The 27,873-nt window shown below is 37.6% G+C and overlaps 1 protein-coding gene across 15 annotated transcripts in view; it reads right to left on the reverse strand.

Annotated features, from left to right (window-relative positions):
• The window catches only part of EFCAB6 (EF-hand calcium binding domain 6), a 306,732-nt gene that overhangs the window by 156,067 nt on the left and 122,792 nt on the right, over nt 1-27,873 (reverse strand). For 11 of the 15 annotated variants that reach the window (XM_054543758.2, XM_054543761.2, XM_063722922.1 and 8 more), the window contains 5 exons: nt 15,949-16,059; nt 12,237-12,345; nt 6,499-6,666; nt 713-772; nt 440-600 (listed from right to left, as the gene is read on the reverse strand). In XM_054543758.2, coding sequence (XP_054399733.2) covers nt 440-600; nt 713-772; nt 6,499-6,666; nt 12,237-12,345; nt 15,949-16,059 — 609 coding nt within the window. The remainder of the gene's footprint in view (nt 1-439; nt 601-712; nt 773-6,498; nt 6,667-12,236; nt 12,346-15,948; nt 16,060-27,873) is intronic. The other 4 variants (XM_054543760.2, XM_063722923.1, XM_063722924.1 and 1 more) reach the window with 1 other exon arrangement.

Below are 27,873 nucleotides of genomic sequence, written 5' to 3' on the forward strand. Positions count from 1 at the left end.
CCACAAGAGTTGAGATGAAATCTTTGCTTCTTGAACAATACTTTACAAGATGTTACTAAAAAACAAAGGAAAGACATTTGCTTGCAAGAAAAGAAGGAAAAAGAGAGCTCAGGAATCATAGAGACCCAGGAGGGAACTCAGGCCTCACAACTCACCAGCTGTGTGAGTTGGAGTGAGTATTTAACTTCTCCAGACCTCAGTTTCTTTGTCCATAGAAAGGAATAATGTTAGCTACCTTACGTGGCTATGATAAGGACTATATCATATAATGCATGTCAAACTCTTAAGCAATGTCCAGTGCTAAGCAAGGATTCAGTAAATAGCAGTTATTATCAATACCACCTATTAATATTTCAAAACCACACAGAAAAGGTTTAGAATTATGGAACAGGCCTGATGAAAAACATGACATGAATTAATTTTGTTACAAAAAACTTACTTTATGAAATGTGCATTCGTTAAAAATGGGCAGAAGATGTGCATGATTTTCTTGAAATTATTTCGGCCAATGAGCCCTGTGTCTCCAAGGTCATATGAGCGTAGCATGTTATAAAAAGCTTGTAGGTTCCTAGCAATTGTATCATGAACAATTTCTTCCACCTAACATTAAAAAACAAACATATTTCCTAAGCTGTACATCTGTAACCTCTTGTAACAGTAACCTCAAACCATATAGGAAGGCATACACACAAAGAAGGCAAGTGTTACTTACTGAATCCCAGGCCAGGAGGAAGGGTGTCTTAGCATCTGTACAGGGAGATGTCTTTCTCATCTAATTGGGAAAGAGAAAGTATATAAATAAATACCACTCATGAAAGTCATTAGGAGCTTTGGAGGCAGGTGGACCTGGACTGGAATCCTAGCTCTGTCCCTAATTAGCCATTAGCTTTGAGACCTTGAACAACGGAGGTTGCCCTCTAATACCCATCTGAAAGTAAGGATTATAACACTTAACTTGAAATACTATGCAGCCATAAAAAGAATGAGATCATGTCTTTTGCAGGGACATAGACGGAGCTGGAGGCCATTATCCTTAGCAAGCTAACACAGGAACAGAAAACCAAATACCACATGTTTTCACTTATAAGTGGGAGCTAAATGATGAGAACTCATGGACACACAGAGAAGAACAATGCACACTGGGGCCTATCGGAGAACAAGAGAATTTTCACCCTCAGGAGAATGAGGATGGAGGTTGGGAGGAGAGAGAGGATCAGGAAAAATATAATAACTAATGGGTACTAGGCTTAATACTCGGGTGATGAAATAATCTGTACAATAAACCCCCATGACACAAGTTTACCTGTGTAACAAACCCGCACTTGTACCCCTGAACTTAAAATAAAAGTTAAAAAAAATAGCATTTAACTTTCACTTAAAGAAAAGTACAATAAACACAAAAAAAACCCATCACCTAGAAATTAAATAAATGCAAATTAGAAGAATAACGAGATGGTATTTTTGCCTATCAGAATGGTGAAAACGCAAAAGTAAGCAAATTACCTGCACAAGTGGGGGTTTCAGAAATGGCAGGAGTGTAAACTGATCTAACTTTCTGGAAGGTATTTTTGTCTCAAGGTACATTTGGATACTATTTCACAATTTGATAATTTACAGACTCTACAGCGATGAAGGCTGCCGCTGGGGAAGAGAACCGAGAACTGGTAGCTAGGGGCTGGTGGAGAAAAAAAACCTTCTTTCACTCCATCCCCTCTTGTGTCTTTTGCATTCTGTACTTTATACATATCATTCTCTTTAAAAAATTATTAAAATAGTAACAGAATAAAACATATTCTTTGACCCAATAATTCCATTTCTTAAAATTTGTAACTAAAGAAATAATCATAGAGTGATACAAAAAAGCAAGTGCCAAGATGTTCATTGCAGCAAAATTTTAAAAATAAAAAATAAGTGAACATCCAAATTATAACAGTTATTTAGTATATTTTAAAATTAGATAGCAGGCCAGGCACAGTGGCTCAAGCCTCTAATCCCAACACTTTGGGAGGCCAAAGTGGGCGGATCACCTGAGGTCAGGAGTTTGAGACTAGCCTGGCCAACATGGTGAAACCAACCCCGTCTCTACTAAAAATACAAAAATTAGCTGGGTGTGGTGGTGTGTGCCTGTAATCCCAGCTACTTGGGAGGCTGTCGCAGGAGAATCATTTGAACCCAGGAGGCAGAGGTTGCAGTGAGCCGAGGTCATGTCACTGCACTCCAGCCTGGGCAATAGAGTGAGACTCTGTCTCTAAAATAAATAAAATAAAATTAGATAGCAGAACTTTTATTGACATTAAGTGTTAACAGTATGTTAATAAGCGACAATATAGACTAAAACGTCATTGTATGTGGCGTGAACCTGGGAGGCAGAGCTTGCAGTGAGCCGAGATTGCGCCACTGCACTCCAGCCTGGGTGACAGAGCAAGACTCCGTCTCAAAAAAAAAAAAAAAAAAGTCATTGTATGGTCTTGCTTTTAAATAAAATAGCTACAATCCACAGAAGTGTGTGTCCAAACTCTTCAAACTGCATATATTAAATATGTACAGTTTTTGAATATCAATTACAGCTCAATAAAGCTGTTTTTAAAAAACAAGTATGGGTATGCATGTATGTGGTTTTGGAAGAATATACAGCAAAGTCTAACAGTAAATAACAATGCTTTGGTGTTAGAATTAGTGGTGACTTTTATTTTCGCCTATTGCACATCTATGTTTTCTAATTTTTCCAATTCCTTCATTCATGTTTATTCATTCATTCAATAGATTGTGTGAGTGTGCCTGACACTGCCTATCCCCTATAGTACAATGGGCAGTGATGACAGAAAGGTCTCTGCCTTTGTGGAGACAGGATCACATCAGGCCACAAATGTGACTCTGAGGCTGAGAGGGTCCCTGCGCAGGCTCCGGGGGTGCTGAGCTCTGGAGATGGTAACCTAGGTCACGAGGAGCTGGAAGGAACCCCAGGTAGCAGATGCAGCACAGGCCAAGGCCTGGGAGGGGCAGCCAGGGAGCCTGAGGAACTGGATAAGAGGCCTTCCCAGAAAGCCATTGGAAAGATGAAGGCGTGAAGACAGACACGATCTGTTTTATACTAGACAAAGATCACACCACTTGCCACGTAGAGAAGGGACTGCTTAAGTGTCTATGTTTTGTTTTTAAAGAAAACAGATTCTTAACATTTTATGCACATTATCCTGTTAAATTCCCATAACAACCTTACAAGGTGGTACCATAATCAACCTGGTTTTACAGGTAAAGAAATGAGTCTTAGAGAGGTAAATTATTTGCCCCAGGTCACAGCTAATAAAGGGTGGAGGCAGAGAGTCGAACGCAGGTGCACAAGCTCCTACCCTGGCCGGCTGCTCACTTGATTCCCTGGCCACCAGGCTTGATCTGATTCTGAAGCACTGGCAGTAAACTGAGTCAAGGCATACACTCAGGCTTCCACACGCCACATACATGGCCTGGGTACACAAGTTCACACATGCATCTACCACCTATGCGGGACGGGTACGGGGTACAGCCAACACCGACTGTCAGCCTATTCCAACCCACTGTCTAGCAAAATAGATCACAAGGCCTTTTATGCATAAAGGAATTTTATATATATTATAACTAAATTACAATATAGTAATATAGTTAATATATAATACAGCTAATTTGTAATATATAATATATATCATATAACTATGTATATATAACTATGTTATTATATATTATGTGTACATAATATATTATGCTATAATATAATTATTATATAGCATAATAATTATATATTATAGTATATTAGTATACTATAATATATAATATAATATAATACAATATAGGATTTATAATATATAATATAATATAGGATTATAATATAATATAGTATACTATATGATATAATATATAATACATAATATATGATATAATATAATATAATATATAATATAATATATGATATATAATATAGGATTTAATATAATAATATAATATAGGATTTATTAAGTAAGCAATAAAGCAGTGTACAACTGTCTATATATATCCAGATATAGTATATTTATATGATAATTATATTATATATCTGGATATATAATATATTATACATAATTCAATTATTGTTATATAAAGTATAATATATTATATATAATAATTCCATTTCTAGAAATATATACTAAAGAAATAATCATAAAGTGATGCAAAAAAGCAGGTACCAAGATGTAATTAATTAATATAATAATTGTAAAAATATAATAATATGTAATGTATGATGTAATTATATATTATAATATAATATAACTGGATATACAATATGTCTGGATATATACATATGTATGTATGTGTGTATATATATATATACATAGCAACGTAACATAAAAATGCCCACACATTTTGGGCCAGTATTTCTACTTCTAAAATCTATTCTAAGGAATTATTTAGATATGAATGGAGATCTGTGCACAAAGATGTCCAGCATAATGAAAGTAAGTAGAGAAACAGCCCAACTGCCCCAGTGACAAGGACATGCACAGAACACTCTTAGATACCACTGAAAATCTTATTTATGATGAGTTTTTAATGATGTGGGGTGAGGGGGAAAGTCTCATCATATAACGTGAAGCTGAAAAAATGGGATATACAAAGTCATACAAAAAATGAGTTCAGGCCGGGCATGGTGGCTCATGCCTGTAATCCCAGAACCTTGGGAGGCCGAGGCAGGCGGATCACAAGGTCAGGAGATCAAGACCATCCTGGCTAACATGGTAAAACCCCGTCTCTACTAAAAATACAAAAAATTAGCCGGGTGTGGTGGCGGGCGCCTGTAGTCCCAGCTACTCCGGAGGCTGAGGCAGGAGAATGGCGTGAACCCCGGAGGTAGAGCTTGCAGTGAGCCAAGATTGTGCCACTGCACTCCAGCCTGCGTGACAGAGCGAGACTCCGTCTCAAAAAAAAAAAAAAAAAAGAATGAGTTCAACCATGTAAACAAAAAAATGTGCCCACCCACACACAAAGAGTGGAAGAAAATTTATCAAAATTTTAACTGTGTAACTATCGCTGAGTGTTGGGATTTGGGATTTTTATCATTATTTTCACCTTTGTAGTTTGGCATATTTTCTAATCCACAATGAATTTCTGTTACTTGTGTAATCACAAAACATTTGAATAAGTTATGTATTATGGCCTATTAAAATTACCTCCAAAATGTTGGTGGAAAATGTCTACATGTACCAAGAGGAGGTAATTTAAATATGACACTTTCGCTCCAATAAACTGTCCCATTTTAAACCAAGAAGTATGCCATAAACTCTTCTCAAGACCATGATGCAAAACCACGACAGATAGAAAGGATTTATTGATGATGAATAAATTGCATTTTGCACAGAAACTATCAGAATAGAATGCAGCTGGCTTCAGCTAAACCATCTTAAAGCTTTCCCCAAAGCAAGGCACCCCATTCAGATCCATTCAGTAGAAACATCACCTTTAGGGAAATAGTGCATCTCGTGATATTACTGGCTTGATTTTGATTCATAGGGATGCCAACTTCATAAATCTAAAATTAAAAGCTAATTTGTACCTGTTAAAAGAAGCTTTTAAAAAAATATTTCAACAAGAATTGTTAAAGCCTATTGCATGCACTATCTGAAATTGATAAAGTTCTTAAAATTTTTTAAATGCTAATAGCTATTAAAGTTATAGAAGCATTTCTAATAATAAAACTGTCAACTTTTCAGTCAAAAAAAGCAAATGCTAAAGGCAAATGCTAGTCACTAGAGGCAATAAGCAGGGTTTTTTTTTAAAGTTTAACCAACATAGGGTACAAAACTCTAAAAATATGAATGAGAACCAGAGTAGTCACTCACAAATACTCCTTTTAAAGACATGGCTGTGGCCAGGCGTGGTGGCTCATGCCTGTAATCCCAGCACTTTGGGAGGCCGAGGCAAGTGGATCACGAGGTCAGGAGATCAAGACCAGCCTGGTCAACATGGTGAAACCCTGTCTCTACTAAAAACACAAAAATTACCCAGGCGTGGCAGCACGTGCCTGTAGTCCCAGCTACTTGGGAGGCTGAGGCAGGAGAATTGCTTGAATCTGGGAGGCAGAGGCTGCAGTGAGCTGAGATCATGCCACTGCACTCCAGCCTGGGCAACAGAGAGACTCAACACAGAGAGACTCCATCTCAAGAAAAAAACAAGAACAACAAAAACAAATAAATAAATAAGACATGGCTGCAAGAGGAGTGCTGTCGAGGTGGCGCCAGTTACATCCTGTATATAAAGGGCTCTCGTTCAGGTATGGGTTTTCAGAAATGTCAATTACCATCCTTTTTTAAGATTCAGAAACTAAAGTGAAAATCAAACAGCGCTTAAACACTTGACCCTTACTTAAAATGATTGAGTTGAAAACCGCGAAGTCGTTTATTTAAACCATATTTCACCTGCATCTCTTATTAGGAATACTGAAATTTCCCAACATAAAGAGAAAACCAAACAGGAAGTTGTTACAAAACTCACCCTACAGTTCTCTTCAATCAGATCAATAAACATGCTGGTGTTGACCACTCCAGTGTCCCCAGGGTCAAGAATTTGCATTAGTTCTTTGAATTCTGAATCGCTTAGTTTTATAGCCACACAATTTAGAATATATCGAAATTCTTCTCTCGTTATCGGTCCATCGGGTTTCTGAGCATCGGAGTGTATATAAGGAAATTTTTGAAAAAAGACAAAAGGAAGAAAAAGTATTATGTATGTTTAGCATCATCTAATAAAGAGCGAGCTTTGGCCAAATAGAATTATGATTGGAAATGCAAATACATCGATTGATGATCCTTATATAACATGAGCACTGTGTGTGTGTGAGTGTGTGTGTGTGTGTAGGGGGAATGCTAGAACTTTCCAGGTGCAGTTCCTACAATGTTCTCTATCAGGACAAGGCTTTGGGTGAGCAATGAGGCCCATTTCTCAAGCTCAGGCTGACTCCCTTCCCTAGGGGCTTGAATGGCTTAAACAGCTCCTCACTTCCCTACCCCACCTGAGAGCTGGGGGTTCAACCGCATGGGGCACAAAACTTCCCAGCAGTTCAATTACAGTTTGCCAATTTAGTAAGAATAAATTATGCGTGTCTTCTCCACCAACAGTCTCATCCATTACATAAATGGACAACTACTTTGCTAGAAAAATTTCAGCCATGCTGCATAAAGAAAACATATTATGATCAAAATTCCGTGAGAAAAAATTTCTTCCCCTAGAATAAAAATTTATCAATAAGTAGACTGAATACCAAAATTGAGAGATACTGTTTATTGGAAAGACAGGGTAAATAAAGAACCCTCACCTCATACGGAGACAGTGAATATTAACGTGACAAAAGGATTTATTAAGTAAGCGATAAAGCAGTGTGCAAATGTCAAGTATTATTTGGGGGTCCAAAATCTGAAAAGAATATAAGGTTCTCTTGAGGGGTAAATTAAGTACTTTAGGGGATATATGCATGCTTACCTTTTCTTTTGACAGTCATAATCAATTCTTTAATGCCTAAATAGAAATCACTGACAGCTAAATTTTAAGTTACTTTAATACATTTATTTAAAGCATTGTGTAACCATCACAACTATCTAATTCTAGAATATTTTCAGCACCCCCAAAAGAAATCTCATGCACATTTGCAGTCTGTCCCCATTTCTAGCCCCAGTCTAAGGCAATGACTCCATTTTCTGTCTCTAGATATTTGCCTTTTTCTGGATATTTCATGTAAATAGAATCATAAATACATGGTTTCCTGCATCTGGCTTCTTTCTCCTAACATAGTGTTTTTGAGGCTCATCCATGCTCCTTTTTATTCCCAATCGGGCATTACATTGCCAGATTTTGTTTATTTTGTTACAAGTTGATGGACATTTGGATTGTTTCCAGTTTGGAAATTGTGAATAATGTTGTTATGAACATTTGCTCACAAGTCTTTGTGTGGACATGTTTTTATTTCTCTTGGGTAGATACTTAGGAGGGGAATTGCTGGGTTCTGTAAGTCACATTTAATTTTTATAGAAACGGCCATGCTGTTTTCCACAGTGGCTGTGCCATTTTGCATTTTCACGAGCAGTATATGAGAGTTCCAGTATCTCCACATATCCTTGTCAACACTTATTATTGTCTGTCTTTTTGATTATAGCCATCCTAGAGGGTGAGAAGTGGTACCTCGTGGCTTTGAGTTTCTCTAGTGACCAATACTGTCAAGTATCTTTTCACGGGTTCATAAAAGATTGTATTGGCTGTTCATAGATCTTCTTGGGTAAAATGTCTATTAATATATTTTACCCATTTAAAAAATTAGGTTGTCTTCTTATTGAGTTCTAAAAGTACTTGTATATTCTAGATACAAGTTGTTTACCAGATATATGATTTGCATATATCTTCTCCCAGTCTGTGGCTTGTCTTTTCACTTTCTTAAAGGTATCTTTTGAAGCATGAAATTTAATTTTGATAAAGTCCAATGTATCAATTTGCTTTTTTTATGGGTTATACTTTGGTGTCATTAAGAAATGTTTGCCTAACACAAGGTCACAAAGATTTATATATGTTTTTCTTCTAAGATTTTTATGAGTTTAGCTTTTATATTTAGATCTATTTGTGTATGGTGTAAGGTAAGGGACTGAATTCATCTTTTTGCATATGGATATCCAATTGTCCTCTTAACATTTTAACAGATATCTTCCTTTCCCCCACTGAATTTGTCAAAAATAAATGGACCATAAATGAAAGGGTTTATTTTTGAACTCTCAACTCTGTTCCATTGATCTACATGTAGGTCTTCAAACCAGTAACACACAGTCTTTACTACTATAGCTTTACACTAAGATTCAAATTCTGGAAGTGTAAGTATTCTAACTTTGTTCTTCTTTTCCAAGATTATTTTGGCTGTTCTTCCACCTTTGTATTTCCATATGAATTTTCAGATAGCTTTTCAAAAGCAAAAAAAAGAAAAAAAAAAAAGCCAGCTGGGATGTTGATAGGGTTTGCCCTGAATCTATAAAGCAATTTGGAGAGAACTGTCATTTTAATAATATTGTCTCTGATCTATAAATATGGAATGTATTTTCATTTATTTACATATTCTTTACTTTCCTTTAACAATGTTTTGTAATTTTCAGTATACAAATCTGGCACTTCTTTTGATAAATTTATTCCTAGGTATTTTATTCTTTTTGATGCTATTGTGAATGGAATTGCTTTCAGAAGTTCCTTTTCAGATTGCTCACAGCTAGTTTATAGAAGTATAACTGATTTTTGTATGTTAATCTTATATTTCTGCAACCTTATAAATTCATTTATTAGTTCTAGCAGTATGTGTGTATGCACACATACACCAATTCCTTAGAATTTTCTACACACAAGATTGTATCGTCTGTGTACAAAGACAGTTTTACTTCTTCCTTTTCAATCTTAATGCCTTTTATTTCTTTTTCTTTCCTGATGGGACTGTCCAGAACTCTAGCACAGTGTTGACTAGAAGCAGCGAGAGGTGACATTCTTGTGGTGTTCCTGATCTTAGGAAGAAGGCGTTCAGTCTTTTACCATTAACTGTGCTGCTGGCTATGGGTTTGTTGCAAATTCCCTTTATCAGGTGAAGGTATTTCTTTTCTGCTCTAATTTGTGGAAAGTTATTATCATGAACAGGTGTTGGAGTTTTCAAATACTGTTTTTGCATCTTTTGAGATAATCATGTAGTTCTGTTCCTCACTCTACTAATTTTGTATATGATATTAATTGATTTTGGGGGAAGTTAAACCAACTTTGCAATCCTGGGATGAATCCCATGTGGTCACAGCACTTAAGCCTTGTTATGTGTTGCTGGATTTGGTTTGCTAATATTTTGTTGAGAATTTTTGCAACTATAGTCACAAAGGATATTGGCCTGTGGTTCTTTTCTTGTGATGCCTTTGCTTGGTTTTGGTATCTGGGTAATACTGGCCTCAGAGAATGAGTCTGGAAGTGTTCCTTCCTCCTGTATTTTCTGAAAGTTTAGTTTGTGAAGGAATGGCATGATTTTTGTAAGCAATCATTGTAGTCTTCAATGTGTAGAATTTGCATGTTTTTGTAAGACATATTTCTATGTATTTGATTTTTTAAAATGTTATTAGAAATAACATTTTAAAAATTCATCTTTTTCTAATAGTTTATTGCAGTTTATAGAAATATTGTTGGTCTTTGTGTATCGACCTTGTATCCAATGACCTTCTAAATCCTATTATTAACTCTAATGTTTTCTGGGAAGATTCTATTGGACTTTCTATTAACTAAGTCATGTCAGCTACAAATAACAACATCAAGACTAGGTAAAAAGGCAGGATGCAAATTACTTCTGGATGACTGATAGCAAGTAAGCCACACCTGATTTAAATGTAAGTGATCACAGCAGTTGGGTCCACTTGCAGAGTTGGTGGCAGCATTTGGAGGCAGCACATATAGCAAATGGGATGCATGCCTGGGCGTGGATCTAAAGCAGTCTTTTAAACATTCTGCATCCCTCTCTATAGCAGGAGAGAGATTTGTTTTCCATGACTGCCCTGAGCAGCCAGGCAAAACGCCCAGCCCTGCCCACTCCTGGCTCCCACCCTTGTTCTCCTTCTTACCTAGTCCCCTCCGTGGTGGGGTGCATGGTGGGGGGATGGGAAGGGAGGGGAATCTCACTCTGAAACCATGCACTATGTAACTGTAAGGCATCTGATTGTTAATGCCATGATGTGATAGCCCAGAGTGTGAGCTCATCGGCAAGGACTTAGCATTAATCATCTGTGTGCTTAGCCTAAGTGCCCAGCACGGGGGCCCAGCATGGACTACGTACTCAATTCTTAACCTACACTGTCTGTTTATTGATTTCGAGTTGAATAGCACAACAATGACTTTTAAATAGTCTAATAGTTGGAGTGATTAGCATTATTGTATAGTCCTCCATTAAAGTAAATGAAGGTTTCCCTATTTTTAATTAAATTACTTCTTCAGTATACTATTAGAACCTGAGTGGGGAGGTAACGCACAAAGGCCTCGTTTATCTTTTCCCACGTGGCTCAGCCAGCAGGGTCCCAGGCAGCCCTGCCCAGTGCTGGAGTGTGGCTGCTCTAGAGCCTGGTGGCCTCCAACACCACTATCTGCGTAGCCTCAGGCGGGTTACTTAGCATAGACGCCTCCTTTCCTTATCTGTCAGATGGAGATAATAATCATGTTTGCCTCGCCAAGGTGTGAAGAGGATTTAGTGAGTATACCGCCGAATCATTTAAGATGGTGCCTGGCACATAGTAAGCACTCAACATTATTGTTCATTCAGAGAGACCAAGTCACGTAGGTGTAAAGATTCATTCAAAGAACCCCATGTTCCTGAATCCACACTGTGCTTGGAAATCCCATGCAATAGCGTTCTAGTGCGGCAGAGGCAGGTGCTGGGGTCTCCACAGACAGCAAACCGCAAACCTGGAGGCCACCCCCAGGCAGTGCTGGCTTCTCCCTGGGGCACCACCCTCCACTCCCAGACACTCCCTCCACGGCAGGTTCTAGGAGGCTGATGCTGAGCTAAGGGATGCCTTTGGCCTCTGAAATCATCTGTACACAGTCCTGTGTGAGTCTCAGAAACAGTAATTCACCCTGCTCCTCACTGTTTACTAGAGCTTCAATTACCAAATGTGCTTAGTAAATGTTGCTGCGTATCAAAAGGATCCAAATGCTGCTTTCTAAAACAATATTAAAGTCAGACAGGAGCTAATGGTGAACGTGAGAAAAAGCAGGTTGCAAATTCATGAATTAGCCTCTCTTTGTAGTACAATTAAAAAATTAAGTAGGCTATTTTGACACTAAGAAAATGCTCCTGTTTTGGGCAATAAGTTGGTTATGAACTGATCAACTGTAGGTTAGGGTGGGGAAGGGTCACCAGGTCTGGGTTGTTTGTTAATTAAACAGTGAGTGACGATGAGTCACTACAACCATTACGATCTTGCCACACATTATTCCCATCACAATTGGCACTTATGTTACTGTATTGCAGTTAATTTTCCATTGTCCGTCCTCCCAACTAGACTCAACTCTTGAGGTCGGGGCTTCTATCCCTAAGTGCTCAGAATAATTCCCAGCATGTAACGGGGGCTCAAGAAGTGTTTGTTGGATGGATAAATGAACGAATATGGAGTTGTTATTGGTCTCACTCTGAGTGTTTGCATTCTTAGAAACAATGAGTGTTTCACAAGAGAAGGCTTTCAAAATCTTACAGTGTTGATTATCAGTAATGCTTTCTTCAGTGATGCAGAGCGATCTTCAGTGCATCTAAATAACTTTGTGATGATGTTTTCCTTGCGAGATTCACTTCTAGAGTTGATGCTACAAGAGGATTAGGAGAAAAGCAGGAATAAGATTATGTTCTTGAACTTTGTTCTTTTCTTAATGCAAGAAACAAGTACCCTCACCACAATACAATAGAGCTTTCTCTGTGGGTGGCTCTTTTTCCTGACAGTGTGCTGCACTTGTGGGGCTCATCTGAACCTCAGTTACTGTGATCAGAGAGATGCCATGAATGCAGGGCGAGCCTTGCTGGACCATCTCCTCTCCCCACGAGACCAACTCATCAGCCATCTTGCACACCTGTGGTTTTGGTCTCAAACAAGACCAATAAAGGGACCGTGGACCAGTGCTGAGACCTCAGTGGCTGGGAAGCTGGGAGCCCTCCCTCCTGTGTGTGCAGCACATTGTAGCTGTCTCATCCACATGATAACTGAGGGCACAAATTCCCTATTCAGAACTGCAAGGACAGCAGCCTTCTCAGCCTCTCCCTTTCCATTGACAACGACCATGATCCCCTATATTGTCAGAGCCCCCTTTCCCTCTATGGCCTCTTTCATCCCTGAGCTCAGGGCCCGTCAGTGTACATGTGTGCTCCTGAAGGCCATGACTACCCCCTCTGGAGACCAAAACCAAGTTCAATGTGGACTTGGCTCAGAAAGGGAGACTGTCAGAATCTTATCACAATATACCATTGGGTGCTTCTCTTTTCTGATGTTCTACTAGATCATCCTACCTTTCCCACGAAGCCATGAATGACAGTCAGTTTACCTGCGGAACCATTCTCAGATTTGTCTGGGAGTTTTTGTTGCTGCATCTATACAGCCATCTTAGCTTCTTCTGTTTGTGCAGAAACAATAAGCCTACGTCTACCACCACTTTTCAGAAACATATGCTGGCTTCCTGAGGCTGAGTTCCTCACATGACTTGTTAGAACCTTGTTTTTCTACAGACTGCCAGCACTGGCATGAACAGATGCTTTTTACAGAAGATTTTATCCACCGGGTACCCCTGACATAGGGGCTGGAGAGCTCTTTGCTGTGGGGACTCACTGCAGAGTGTTGAGCAGAATCCCTGGCTTCCACCCACTAGATCAGTGCAGGTTTGGATCTTAATCCTGAAAGATGCAATCCCAAATGCCATAATCCCAAATGTTGAACTCCCAAAAGACCAAAATCTCTAAATTCTAAAGCCCCTAATGCCTAAAATCGCAAAAAGCACAATCTCGAAAGATTAAAATCCCAAAGCCAAATACTAGGCAAGGGATCGTACACAGCATAGTTGCGTCATGTTAGGTGGAACTACGACCTTGCTATTGTCGTTATTTAGAAATTAAGTGTGGTTTAAGGAGATGCCTGTGGGTACCAAGTTGCCGAGAGTAGATTTGTGGACTTAATTTCAGGTGTCACCTTGACTGGATGAAGGCACACCTAGAAACCTGGTAAAGCACTGTGTTGGGTGTGCCTGTGAGGGCGTTTCTGGAGATTAGTGTGTGGGTCTGAGGGGGCAGGGAGGGTGCAGGGGGAAGATGTGCCCTCAGTGTTGGCCAGCACCATCCAATCAGCTGGGAGCCCAGAGAGAACACAGCTCTCTCTCAGAGCTGCGACATTTTCTGCCACTGCCTTGGACATCGGAAATTTGACTCCACAAAAGTGCGTTATCACAACGTTGCCTTAGTGTGTGAGCATTGTGTGTTGTGTACAAACACTGAAACTCGCTCAGTATATGAAGAGATGTCATTTTTGTTCACTGCATTTGTAAAAGATAAAATTTCTCAAGATCTTGGCTCTTCAGGCGACTGTACAGGCAGTGGTGACCCATCGCGGATTTTGATTGATCTTGCAAAAGACTTAGGTTATCTGTCACCGTATTCTGAATGACTGCAGTTATGAAACCGGGTGCATGCAATTACCCACCATAGTGATATGCATTTATATGTTTCACTTTTTGACCTATTTCTTAAGGAATATGGTTTATCTGCTCATATCTGTCACACCTATGTGATGGTCACTAGTATATCTGAGTGTTTATGCTTGAAAAATATGTGTCATTTTTGCCTATTTTTTGTGTAAAGTGGCCTCTGAAGTGTTCTATTGTGTTTTTATGTTTCTCAAATAAATCCCGTTTTACAATGTAAATAAATATCTTTAAAACAATTTTTTTTTTTTTTTGAGATGAAGTTTCGCTCTTGTTGCCCAGGCTGGAATGCAATGGTGAGATCTCAGCTCACTGCAAACCTCTGCATCCCAGGTTCAAGCAATTCTCCTGCCTCAGCCTCCCGAGTAGCTGGGATTACAGGCATGCGCCACCACGCCTGGCTAATTTTGTATTTTAGTAGAGATGGGGTTTCTCCACGTTGGTCAGGCTGGTCTCGAACTCTTGATCTCAGGTGATCCACCCACCTCAGCCTCCCAACGTGCTGGGATTATAGGCGTGAGCCACTGTGCCGGCCTAAATAATTTTTAATTTTTTTTTTCAGAATTATATTTTCATGATTTTGATCTTCTGAGGTTTCAACCTTTAAGGATGATGGTGTTTGTGTCTTTTGGGGTTATGATCAGCTCCCATCAGTAGCTTCCCCACCCTCAGTGTGATAACCAAAAATGTCCGTGAGATTGCCAGATATCTCCTGGGAGGAAAAATTGTCCCCGTTTAAGAACCACTGTTTTAAAGTAAATAAAACTTTAAGTTTAATTCTGACAGCCTCTCTAGACAACATGCTATTGGACAAGAAAATTATAAAGAAACAGAAGTAACTTCACATAAGGAATGAACTCAGAGGTTGCAGCTCTGGAGCAGAGAGGGAACGCTCTGATTACCTGCAAGGCTGTTAACAGGGGCAGTTTATTAAATATTCATAAATCCCCGAGACAGGGACAGGACCCACGAAATGTGAATTAACTCCATGGCATATTTTACTTTACAGTAGAGCACAGCACTTTCAATGAACGTGCCAAGATTATAAAGCCTGTTTTTTTCTTTAAGATTCATAGAGGGCAATGAATACAGGATATGCATCAACATAAAATACTTCTCAGAGCAAAAAGCTAAATTCTAAAATTTCATATTATTAAATTTTTTAAAAAACATTTTGGGGCCCCATCACAAGATATTTGGTATTGCAAATCTGAGGTTATAATAGATATTAGAACGAAAACAGAAATAATGATAGACAAATAATCTCCATGACCCATGATATCTGGGCCACTCAGTGGCTGGAAAACAAATGAACATATATTATTCCTTTCCATGTAACACCTAACAAATACACGTTTACAGACAATGTTACAAGGATATGCTTAGAGCTGGGGAGCAGTGCTTGCCGTGGCGGCCTGTGTGCCTGGAGCCTTTGTGGTCCACAGCTGCCTCCACCACACTCTGAGCAGGTGATGGAGTTAAGATTGTATCATCTTATGTTTCTCATCTACAAATTGAAATAATAATTATACCAACCTTATAGTTTAAGGCAGTTTTCAATAAGAAAAATTTGTCAACGGTAAATCACTATATAAAAGTTGGCAATTATTCAATGGAGACTAATCGATCATTCAATAAATGCAGAAAAAGTAACACAGATATTCTCTGATCTTTTACATATTATGATATGTGTAACTAAAATTTGTTCTTTTTTTTTTTTTTACATACCTATTTCTTTTTGTCAGGGGACCTTTATTGCTAACTTGCAACCCCTGAGGCTCATGAAATGATGTTAGAAATTGCTTCCAATTGATTTTAGTGGTGGCTTTAAGTCCAAATCTGGATTTAAAAGTAACAACAAAAAACATTACTTTAAACATTTTTTTCTATAACACTGCATGGATTAGGTACTTAATGCTGAATTGAAAATGGCAACAATGCATTTATATGAAGTTTCAAATCTAATATAAACAAAATCATTTAGTAAAATAGTACTACGAATTGATTTTTTAAAGCAAGGAAAAATCAAACTGATATTAGATCTGCATGTCTCTATATTGTTAATGGTAGCATACACTGAAGGAAGAATCTAAGGGATTTGATTAAAATAATAATGTCCATAAAATAATTCCTTCAAATTCATCATGTGAAGAGCCTCTATGTTGTGGCAGGGAGGACAATGGCCCCCATGGGGTCCACCCTCTAATCCTGAGCCTCTGTGACTACGTTCTTGCCCCAGCAAAGAAACATGGTAGATGTGGTGGAGGGCGGATCTGGAGATGGAGCGACTCTCCTGGTTTATCCAGGTAGGCCCACTCTAATCCCATACATTCTTAAAATTGGAGAGCTTCTCCTAGCTGCAGCCATCAAAAGACGTGAGGACAGAAGGGCAGAGGTGTGACGCTGGTGGCTTTGAAAGACAGAAGAAGGGGCTGTGAACCAACAAATGCAGGTGGCCTCTAGAAGCTGGAAAAAGCAAGAAATTAATTTGCCCCCAGATTCCCCAGAAGGAAAAAAGCCCTGCTGATTCCTTATTCTAGCCCAGTGAACCCATGTTGGGCTTCTAACCTACCAAACATGAAGATAATACATGTGTTGTTATAAGCCACTAAGCTTGTGTACTTTGTTATGGCAGCAATAGAAAGTTAGTATAGATTTAAAGTCTTAGCAAGAATAATTGGAAAATTGTTCAAAAACACATTTCCAAAGTGAATATGGTCCCATGACTCAGAGTCCAATAATTTCAGAGTTATAAGATGCCTGCGGGAGCAACCTGATGTGAGCATGGGTTTCAGAAAGACCAGAGTACCTGCTTCTGCACTTCCTACTGATGTGACCTCAGACTCGCTGCTCACTATGCTGATTCTGTATTCCTCTCATCTGTAACATGAGAATAATACCACCTACTGGGAGGGCTGTGATAAGGATTAGAGCTAATAGGTCAAAAAGCCTCGGTTGCAGGCTGGAAAACCAGCAAGCATTCCATCACATACACTGACCTGTGTCACATACACCTTCTGTGACTTATACACTAAACCATACCTATCCTTCCCTAACAGGATGGCAAAAAGTAGTTTGGGCTGAGTTCCTTAGATAATTGATATGAGATCTCAAAGTGGGCAGGAAACAGACTGCCCTGTTTTGATTGCTAAAAATTAATGACTGAGAGCGAACTGGTTAGACAAATTCTTTATCTACATCTAGGGTATTAAAAAATCCAGATAATAGAGGATAAAAGAGTGAATTTTGGGAGAAAATCTTTTGGTATGCTTGAGTCCCAACCCCAGCACAAAAGAGAGAGTGAAGGATGCCTACTCCTCACCTGAAGCCTTGTTCCACTCAGGGAGCTTGATTCTTGTCCCCTGCAATTGGGGGTGGGATGTATCAGTGCCTGACTCCCAGGTAGAAACCTTGCAGGTGAGAGATGAGCTGGCTGGCCATTGAGAACAAAAACTTTTGCAGGGAGCGCAGGGCGGGGGCAGTTTGGTTGGATGGCTTGCTCTGTCAGAGTCATCAGGAAAATAACTGCTGAGAGTTTCATGGGGATCAGACGTGGGCCACATGAGGAAGAGTGGGCCACGTGAGGGAGAGCGGGCCACTTGAGGGAGAGCACGTGCACGCACGCACACACAGCAGCATCTTCGTCCTTGCCCAAGAAAGCCACCTGGAGAAATGAACAGGCCTTAATAGAGAAGGCTTGCTTTCTCTCTTCCCAGATTCCCAGGGGCTGAGAAGGAAATAGGCAATCAGCAGGGCTAGAGATGCATCTGCCTTCATCAAATGTGAAATCCAAAACCCCTCAACAGCGCTTCATGAAAGCAAACACCTTTGAACACTTGATCGGCCCCAAGAACGCAGCTTCAAGCTCATGGCAGTGCCAGTCAAATGAGAACTTTCAGCCTCCCCTTTTGTTCCTCTACTTCCTCTGTGCATTTTAATTCCTAGAGGAGGCCGAAACTTAGTTTACAAAATGAGGAAAGAAGAGAAGTGCAAAGTGGGAAAGGGAGAAGCTGCCATCATGCCACCTCTGCTCGTGCCTGTAACGGGCCCTAACAGGGAGGAAATGCAATTCACGTTTCAATCAAGCTTACATCTTCGATGGCTGTGTGAGACTGGCAGTTGCATGACTAAATTAAGGCTCTTTCTATGATCCAAGACAAACCTGGAAAAGCAAGATCTGCTCACGTTTTTATCCACGGGCAAAAGAACTAACCCAATTGAGTAAATTTAAAGGGGCAGTGGGAAACAAAATTAAGTAGCTGTAAGATGACAGCCCATGAGTCTGCCCAGTTCAACTTAGGTTACATATCCACCCAGCCAGATATCCATCCATTCATACATCTACATATATACCAAGCTTCACTTAAATTATTGCAATAATCTCCTAATGGGTCTTCTTGTACCTACTCTTGCCTTCCTCCAATATATTTCCATACCTCTACCAGCCTGATCTTTTAAAAATACAAATCTGGGCCGGGCGCGGTGTCTCACGCCTGTAATCCCGGCACTTTGGGAGGCGGAGGCGGGCAGATCACGAGGTCAGGAGATCGAGACCATCCTGGCTAACAGGGTGAAACCCCGTCTCTACTAAAAATACAAAAAAAAAAAAAAAAATTAGCCGGGCATGGTGGCGGGTGCCTGTAATCCCAGCTACTCAGGAGGCTGAGGCAGGAGAATGGCGTGAACCCAGGAGGCGGAGCTTGCAGTGAGCCGAGATCGTGCCACCGCACTCCAGCCTGGGCGACAGAGCAAGACTCCATCTCAGAAAAAAAAAAAAAAAAAAAAAAAAAAAGCAAATCCGATCAGATTACTCTCTTGCTTAAAATCTTTCCATGACTCCCCACTGCTCTTAGGATAAAAACGACACTCCTTCTGAAACGTACAAGCCTGCAATGGTGTGGCCCTGCTCACCTCCCTATCCTCACCCCATGGCATGCTCCCCGGGCTCTCTTAGCTCCAGCCACATTGGTCTCTCCGTTCATCCAAAGAGCTGTACTCTTCCCTGCCCTTGGTCCCTTCTGCTTGTTTCTTCCTTTGCCAACTGCCATGTCGCCCATCATGACCTACTTCCCATACTTTCCTAGTTAATTCTACTCCTCTTTCAGGTGTCAATGCAATAACTGTTTCCTCAAGGAAGCCTTCCCTAATTTCCATAGCCAGTGCTGTTTTCCCTATTAGACTCTCATTACACTATGTATCCTTCCATTATAGCACTTATTATGTAAATATTATTATTATTACAGCATCTAATAATTCTATAGCACTTTTGCTATGATTATGATTATGGCAGCTAATACTTGATAAATGCCTCTTTCTACTTCTGCTGCTAGCACTGTGGACATGATCATGAGAAAGAGAGACAGAGACTGATTAATGGATTTTGTTAGGCACACATGGCCACGTCTAAACAAGTAGAACATGACTTTGGCTTCATGTACTACTATTCACATAAATTCTTTTTGCATTTTTGTGACTCAAATTTGAGTCTTTCTTCACCAAAATTTGTCAATTACTTTGATATAGTTTGTCAATATTATATATGTTCATCTTAAATTTCAGCAAATTGAAAAGTAACTTCTTATAATGGAAACTACAGCTGCTATGAAAAATAAAATCAGCTTCTATATATTATGTTTAGGAAATCACCTCGCTCTTTGGGGAAAATATCAAAGGAGATCTTCACTTAGTATTACATACTAAAATAAATTTAAAAGAAATTAAAAAGTTAAATGTAAAAACTATGACTACAAAAAAAGTAGAAAAAAATCTAGGCATGTGCTTATCTGGTACTTGAATAAGAATGAATTTTTAAGCGAAACTTAAGAAATCTCAAACTTACCTATTTAATTACATCAAAATATAAGATTTTTGTATACCATAAACACAAAACAAAATTTAAAAGCCGAACGACAGATTAATAAAACTATAAACATATACAATAAATTGTTAAAATTCTTAAAGCATAAAGTGCTTATACAAATTAATAAGAACATACTAAAATTTGACTTCTTCCAATAATGGTAAAATAAGATCCTACTGGCCCAACCCTCCTCCAGATAATCACTATAAAATCTGGACATAATTATCAAAAGCAGCTATTTGAAAGTACTGTGACCAGAGCAGGCAAAGTCTTGTGGGGAATCCATGCTAAGAGGAGAACTGTGGGGGTGTGCTATTTTCAATGCTTTCAGCCTCAAATGAGGCACTGCAGCATGAGGAGTGGCAGGAACATCAGTTAAAAAAAAATAATAGTAAGTAGCCTTTATGGCCTGGAAAACTAGAAGACTAATCCCAGCCAAAAGAGAGAAAGAAGAAATCCTGGAAGAGAAACAGCCAGAGAGGGATCCCCAAATTCTATCCAACTCACCATAATTCTTACTGGCTCCTGAACTTCACCTGCTCAGAATATATACTCAAAATAGCTTAGCTAAACACAAAAGATCTGAACTGAGATCAGAGCTGCCACCCAAGAAACAGTATGCAGTTTGAGTCCAAGATAATTGACTACTAAAATAACAGAAAGAACATTCATTAGAAAAAAATAACTGAATTTAGAGCCTCCACAATTTAACATTCCAAATGTCCAGGATATATTACAAAAATATAGCACATAAGAACAACCAGAAAAAATTGAACTCATACTAAAGAGAAGTGAAAATCAACTGAGATAACCCAAATACTGGCATTAACATGCAGGATTTTAAAAGCAGTGATTACAACTATCTTCAGTAAAATAAATAAAAATATTCCCACAATAAATCAAAGGATAGGACATCTCAGCAGAGAAACAAATACAATAAAAAGAAATAAATGGAAATTCTAGAAAAGAAAAATATACTATCTGAAATAAAAAATTTACTGAACAGACTTAACAAAAGAATAGAGAAGATAGAGAAAAGAGTGAGTGAACTTAAATATAGACCAACTGAACCCAACCAATATGAAGACTACAGAATACACATATATTTATCAAATAAGTAGACTTAAAAACATGTTATATAATACTAGATGGTTTGACATACATATACTTGGAGTCACAGAAGGAGAGGAGAGAGAATCGGACAGAAAAAAATATTTGAAGAAATAAAGGCAAAAATTTTCCCAAGTCTGATTAAAGATATACATTTACAGATTTAAGATACACAACAAACATCAAGCATGATATATATGAAAAAGGCCTTGCCAAGGTACATCATAGCTACAAAGCTGAAAGTCAAATTCAAAGGGTAGGTCTCGAATTCAATAAGAGAAAAGTGACTCATTAGATACAGGAAGATGCCAATTTAACAGATGACATTTCATTCAAAACAACAGAAGTGGAAAGATGTGGAACAATGTCATGAAGTTCCAAAAGAATGCAAAAAGTTACTCGAAGATTTTTCATCCAAGAGAACTTCCTTTAAAAATGAAGGAGAAATAAAGATATTTCTAAATAAGATAAAGCTAAGGGAATCCATCATTAGTATACCTATATACCTCAATAAACTAAGTTCTTCAGACTCAAGGAAAATGCTAGCAGATGAAGATCTTGACTCCTCGGAAAGGAATGAAAACAGTGTCAGAAATGGTAAATTTCTGGAAAAAAAAATAAAAAAGGCTTTCTTCTTCCTAATCTCTTTAAAGATACTTAAAGAAAAAAATAATAACACTGTCTTATGAGATATGTAACCTAGGTCAGTATCTAGTATTCATAGCAGTCCCACCTCATCCATAGTTCTACTTTCCATGGTTTCAGCTACCCATAGTCAACCAAGGTCCAAAAATATTAAATGGAAAGTTCCAGAAATAAACAATTCATAAGTTTTAAATTGTACACCATTCTGAGTAGTGTGATGAAATCCCAGGGTTCTGCTCCATGCTGCCTGGGATGTGAATCATTCCTTTGTTTAGTGTGTCCACACTGTGTACACCACACACCTGTCAGTCATTCAGTAACCATCCTGGTTGTCAGGTTAACTGTTGTAATACCGCAGTGTTTGTGTTCAGGTAACCCTTGTTTACTTAATAATGGCCCCAAAGCAAAGAGTAATGATGCTGGCAATTTGTATATGCCAAAGAAGCTGTAAAGTGCTTCCTTTAAGGGAAAAGGTGAAAGTTCTTGACCTAATAAGAAAGAAAAAAAGTTGTATGCTGAGGTTGTATTCAACAGTAAAAATGAATCTTCCTTCCATAAAATTATGAAGAAGAAATAAGAAATTCATGCTAATTTAGCAGTCACACCTCAAACTGCAAAAGTTATGATACAGTATGTGGGAAGTGCTTAGTTAAAAAAGGCATTAAGGCCGGGCGTGGTGGTCAAGCCTGTAATCCCAGCACTTTGGGAGGCCGAGGCAGGTAGATCACGAGGTCAGGAGATCGAGACCATCCTGGCTAACACGGTGAAATCCCGTCTCTACTAAAAAAAAAAACAAAAAAATTAGCCAGGCGTGGTGGCAGGTGCCTGTAGTCCCAGCTACTCGGGAGGCTAAGGCAGGAGAATGGTGTGAACCCAGGAGACGGGGCTTGCAGTGAGCAGAGATCACACCACTGTACTCTAGCCTGGGAAAGAGAGCGAGACTCTGTCTCAAAAAAAAAAAAAAAAGCATTAAATTTGTCGGTGGAAGACATGAACAGAAACATATTCCAATTGATAGCAATTGGATTTGGTACTATCTGTGGCTTCAGTCATTCACTGGGGGGTCTTGGAATATATTCCCCATGGATAAGGGGGGACTACTTTATAAAGGACATGGAGGGCCAGATATAGGCCTATATGCTTGCACAGGTTCTTCATTTTATGTGAAGTGGTACAATATTTACTGCATGTAGACTGGGAACAATTAAGGGTGTATATTACAATTCCCAGAGCGACCATTAAAAATTATGCAAAGAAGTGTAGCTAAAAAGACTATAAGAAAATTAAAATGGAATTATAAAAAATATTCAAATAATCTAAAAAGAAGGCAAGAGAAAATGAACAAACAAACAAACAGAAACAAAACAAAACAAAAAAACAGCGGTCAAGGGGATAAAAGGGAGACTCAAAGCCAAACATATCAATAATTACTTTAACTATTAAAGGAGTAAATATTTTATTAAAAGGTAGAGATTATCAGAATAGATTTCTTTATAAAACAAGATCCAAATTTATGCAGTCACAAGAGAGACACGTTTAATGTAAAGACCCAGATAGGTTGAAAGTAAAAGGACACTACCTGGAGCCATGTGATCAAGGTTAACATCAACAGTGACAAGTCATGTTGACTCTATGTACCTTCAATATGCTGTGATGAGAATGGCACTTTACCTGTATGGTCTTTCTCCCCAGAACACATTACTCCAGTCTAATCACCCAAATCCCAACTGAAGAACATTCTTTAAAATATTTAACCAGTAATCCTCAAAACTTGCAAGGTCATCAAAAAACAAGGAAATCTTAAGTAACTGTCATACTCAAGAGGACACTAAGGACATGTGATGATTACTAAGTGCTATGGGGCATCCTAGATGACATCCTGGAACAGAAAATAAAAATCATGGGAAAACTGAGACTTTAATAATAATGTATCAATATTCAATAATCAGTATTCAATAATAATGTATCAATATTCGTTCATTAATTGTGAAAAAGGTACCATACTAATGAAAGATAATAATAGGAAAACTGGGGTGGAGTATACTGAAATTCTCTGTACTGTCTTTACAATAGTTCTTTAAATTTAAAACTGTCCTAAAATAGTTATTTTAAAAAAGGATAATGAAGGAATATTATAAATAGCATTATGCCAATACATTTGACAATTAAGATGAAATGGATAACTCAAATACTGGATCAACACACAGGATTTTAAAAGCAATGTTTATAACTATCCTTAATGGAATAAATAAAAATATGCCCACAATAAATCAAAAGACAGGAAATCTCAGTAGAGAAAATGGATACAATAAAAAGAACTAAATGGAAATTCTAGAAGAGAAAAATATACTATCTGGAATAAAAAATTTACCGACTAGGCTTAACAAAAGAATGGAGAAGACAGAGAAAAGAGTGAGTGACTTAAATATAGATCAACTGAACCCAACCAATATGAAGAATACAGAATATACATATATTTATAAAATGAATAGATGTAAAAACATGTTATATAATACTAGATGGTCTGATATATATGTACTTGGAGTCACAGAAAGAGAGGAGAGAAAGAATGGGAAAAACATTTGTTGAAAAACACAAATTACCAAAATGACCCAAGAAGAAAGAGAAAACTCAAATAATTCTATATTAACATTCTCAAACTAATTTATGATTTAAAATATTCCCCAAAACTAACTCCAGGCCTAAATGGCTTCTCAGGTGAATTCTATCAACATTTAAAGAATATAAATAACACCAAGCAGAAAGCAGGATTCAGGAAGGAAACATTTCCCAGCACATGCCCCAAGGTCAGTGTTACTCTGATCCCAAACTCAGACAAGGATTCTACAAGAAAAGGCAATGTTAGACAAACATCACTCATTTAAAAAGATGAAAAAAATTCTTAACAAAATTTAACAAACAGACTCAAGTAACATATGAAAAGGATAATAATATATTATCACTAAGTGAGGTTTACTCCCAGGATGCAAGGTTGGCTTAACATTTGAAAATCAAGCAACGTAATTTACCATAGTAATAGAATAATGGAGAAAAACTACATGCTCAATAGAATAGACACAGAAAAACCAATTGACAGAATTCAACATACTTGATAAACACTTTCAGCAAACAAGTAACAGAAAATTCCTTAAACTAATAAAGGACATCAACAACAGCAACAACAAAAATAATCCATGGCTAATATCACACTCAATGGTGTAAAATGGAATGCTTTCTAAGATCAGGAATAAGCAGGAATGTCTAATATCACCATTTCCGTTCAACATTATACTTAACACTCTAGCCAGTCCTGGCCAGTAAAACTGTCTAGAGAGTAAAATTGTCACAGCCAGTAAAATAAAGCTAGAAAACAAAATAAGAGGCATACGGATTGGGAAGAAAGATGCAAGCTTGCTTTTATTTTTAGGTGACATGACTGTATTTACGAGAAATCTACAACAAGAGGACTAGAACTAATTAACCAGTGAATTTAATAAAGTCATGATATTCAAAGTCAATATACAAACATCAATTTTTGATTGTTTCTGATTAATAGTCATAAATAGTTGGAAAGTGAAATTTTTAAAAATTCCATGTACAGTTGCATCAAAAAATAAAAACACTTAGGAATAAATTTTAGATATTATATGCAAGATCTGAACATTGTAAACAATAAAACTTTGACTAGGAAAATTAAAGACAACTAAATAAGTGGAAAGATTTAGCATGTTTATGGAGTGGAAAACAATATTTTTAAAGTGTTAAATGGCAATATTTTTTAATGTATTTATAATCTAAATCCTAGCAGGCTTTCAAAAAAATATACTGACAAACTGATTTTAACATGACTATATAGAAAGGCAAAGAACCTAGAATAGTCAAATGATGTTGAAATAGAAAAACAAGTTTGGAGGACTTATACAATCTAATTTCAAGACTTAACTCTTTAGCTACAGTAATCAAGAAACCGTAGTACTGATGCGAGAATAGACCTACAGAGACTAAGGAATCCAGAAATATATTCACACTTATAATGATTAGTTAATTTCCAACAAAGGTGCAAAGTAATTCATTGGAGAAAGGGTTGTCTTTTCAACAAATGGTGCTGGAAAAATTGGATACCCGTATGGAAATAGAATTAACCTTACCTCACACCATATACAAAAACTAGAAATGAACCCCAAATGTAAAAGCTAAAGTTACTAAACTTCTAATGGAAAACACAGGATTAAATCTTTGTGATATTAGGTTAGGCAAAGATTTCTGAGAATAGACACCCCCAAAATATTACCCATAAAATTTTGTAAATGGACTTTCTCAAAATTAAAAATGTTTATATTTCAAAAGAAAGAGCTAAGAAAATGAAAGAGCAAGCCACACTGAGGGAAAATATCTGAAAACATATATCTGATAAAATGCTTATACCCAGAGCATATAAAGAACTCTTACAAATCACCGATAGGAAAATAACCTGATAAAAATGGAAAAATGATTTGTACCATTACTTAACAAAAGAAGATATATGAATGGCCAATAATCACATAAAAAGAGGATCAATATCATTCATCATCAGGAAAATGCAAATTTAAAACAGACTGAGATACCTCTACACACCTCTAGAACGGCTAAAATAAGACCGGCAACAGCAAGTGTTGGTGAGAATGTGCCACATCTGGAATTGTTACACACTGCTGGTGGAATTGCAAGATGGTAGTCACTTTGAAAAACAGTGGCATAGTATCATAAATTTAAACATACACTCACCATGCAATCCAGCAATTTTACTATTAGACATGTACTCACAAGAAATGAAAATATGTCCACACAAAGACTTGTATATGAAAGATCATAGCAGTATCTTCTATAATGACCCCAAACTGAAAACAACCCATGCATGTGTCTATCAACTGGTGAGTGTATAAACAAATTGTGATATATCAATACTAAGGAATATGACTCAGCAATAAAAATTAATGGGATGTTAAGATATGTAACAACATGGACCAATCTTTAAAACATGGTAAGTCAAAGTGGTCAAACACAAAAGACTACCACTGTATAACTCCATTTATGAGGACTCTTAGAAAAGGTAAACCTATAGTGACAGTGACAGAGAGCAAGTCAACGGTTGCCAGAGGTGGGGGTCACAGGAGGGGATTAATTACACAGGGCAAATGTAAAATTTTAGGGCTATGAAGTGTTTCAAATCTTGACTGCTGTAGTGGTTACAAAAACAATTGCGAAAGCCAATTAAGCTATACACTTAAGAATGAATTTATAATTTATACCTCCATAAAGCTAGGACCAAAATTTTTAGACATAGAAAATGGACAAAGGACATAAACAATTGTTTACAGAGGAAGTACAGGAAACTTTCAAATGCAAAAAATATGCAACTTCAATATAAATCAAGGACATGTAAATCAAAACACAATGAGAAGCTGTGCTTTCGCCTACCAAATCAGCCAGGGTGTTTAAATGGCAGTGTTCAATGCTGGCAAGAAGCACTCCTGTGAACTTCTGGCTTAAGAATAAATTAACACCTTTCTGAAGTGCATTTTAGCATTACCTAATGTAAACCTTAAAAATGTTCAAACCCTTTGACTTGAGAGTTAACAAAACATCATGGAGCCATTAAAAATTAATTTCAAAGGTTTCTTTAATGACATGAAAAATACTCCTGATACAACATTCTATGAGAAAACAGAATGTAATTTATACTTCATATGGTCTCAACTATGTTAAGTATGTATGTGAGTGTGTGTACGTACACGCACAAAAGAAATTCTGGAAGGAAATATATCAAAATATTAATAGTAGCTATCTCTGGCTATTACAATTATGGTAGTTCTTTTTTTTCCTTTATAGTTTCCTTTATTGTCCAGTTTCCATGGCTTTTATAATCAGCATGAATAAACACAATTTTCAAAAATAAAAAATCAGCAGGTAATTTTGCTAAAAAACACATGAATAGCCATCTTTAACCAAAGTCACAAAGATAACAGCTGATTATTTTGCTCCTAAAAGTGTCCCACGGG

Source organism: Pongo abelii, chromosome 23 (genome assembly GCF_028885655.2).
Source record: "Pongo abelii isolate AG06213 chromosome 23, NHGRI_mPonAbe1-v2.0_pri, whole genome shotgun sequence".
Lineage (NCBI taxonomy): Eukaryota > Metazoa > Chordata > Mammalia > Primates > Hominidae > Pongo > Pongo abelii.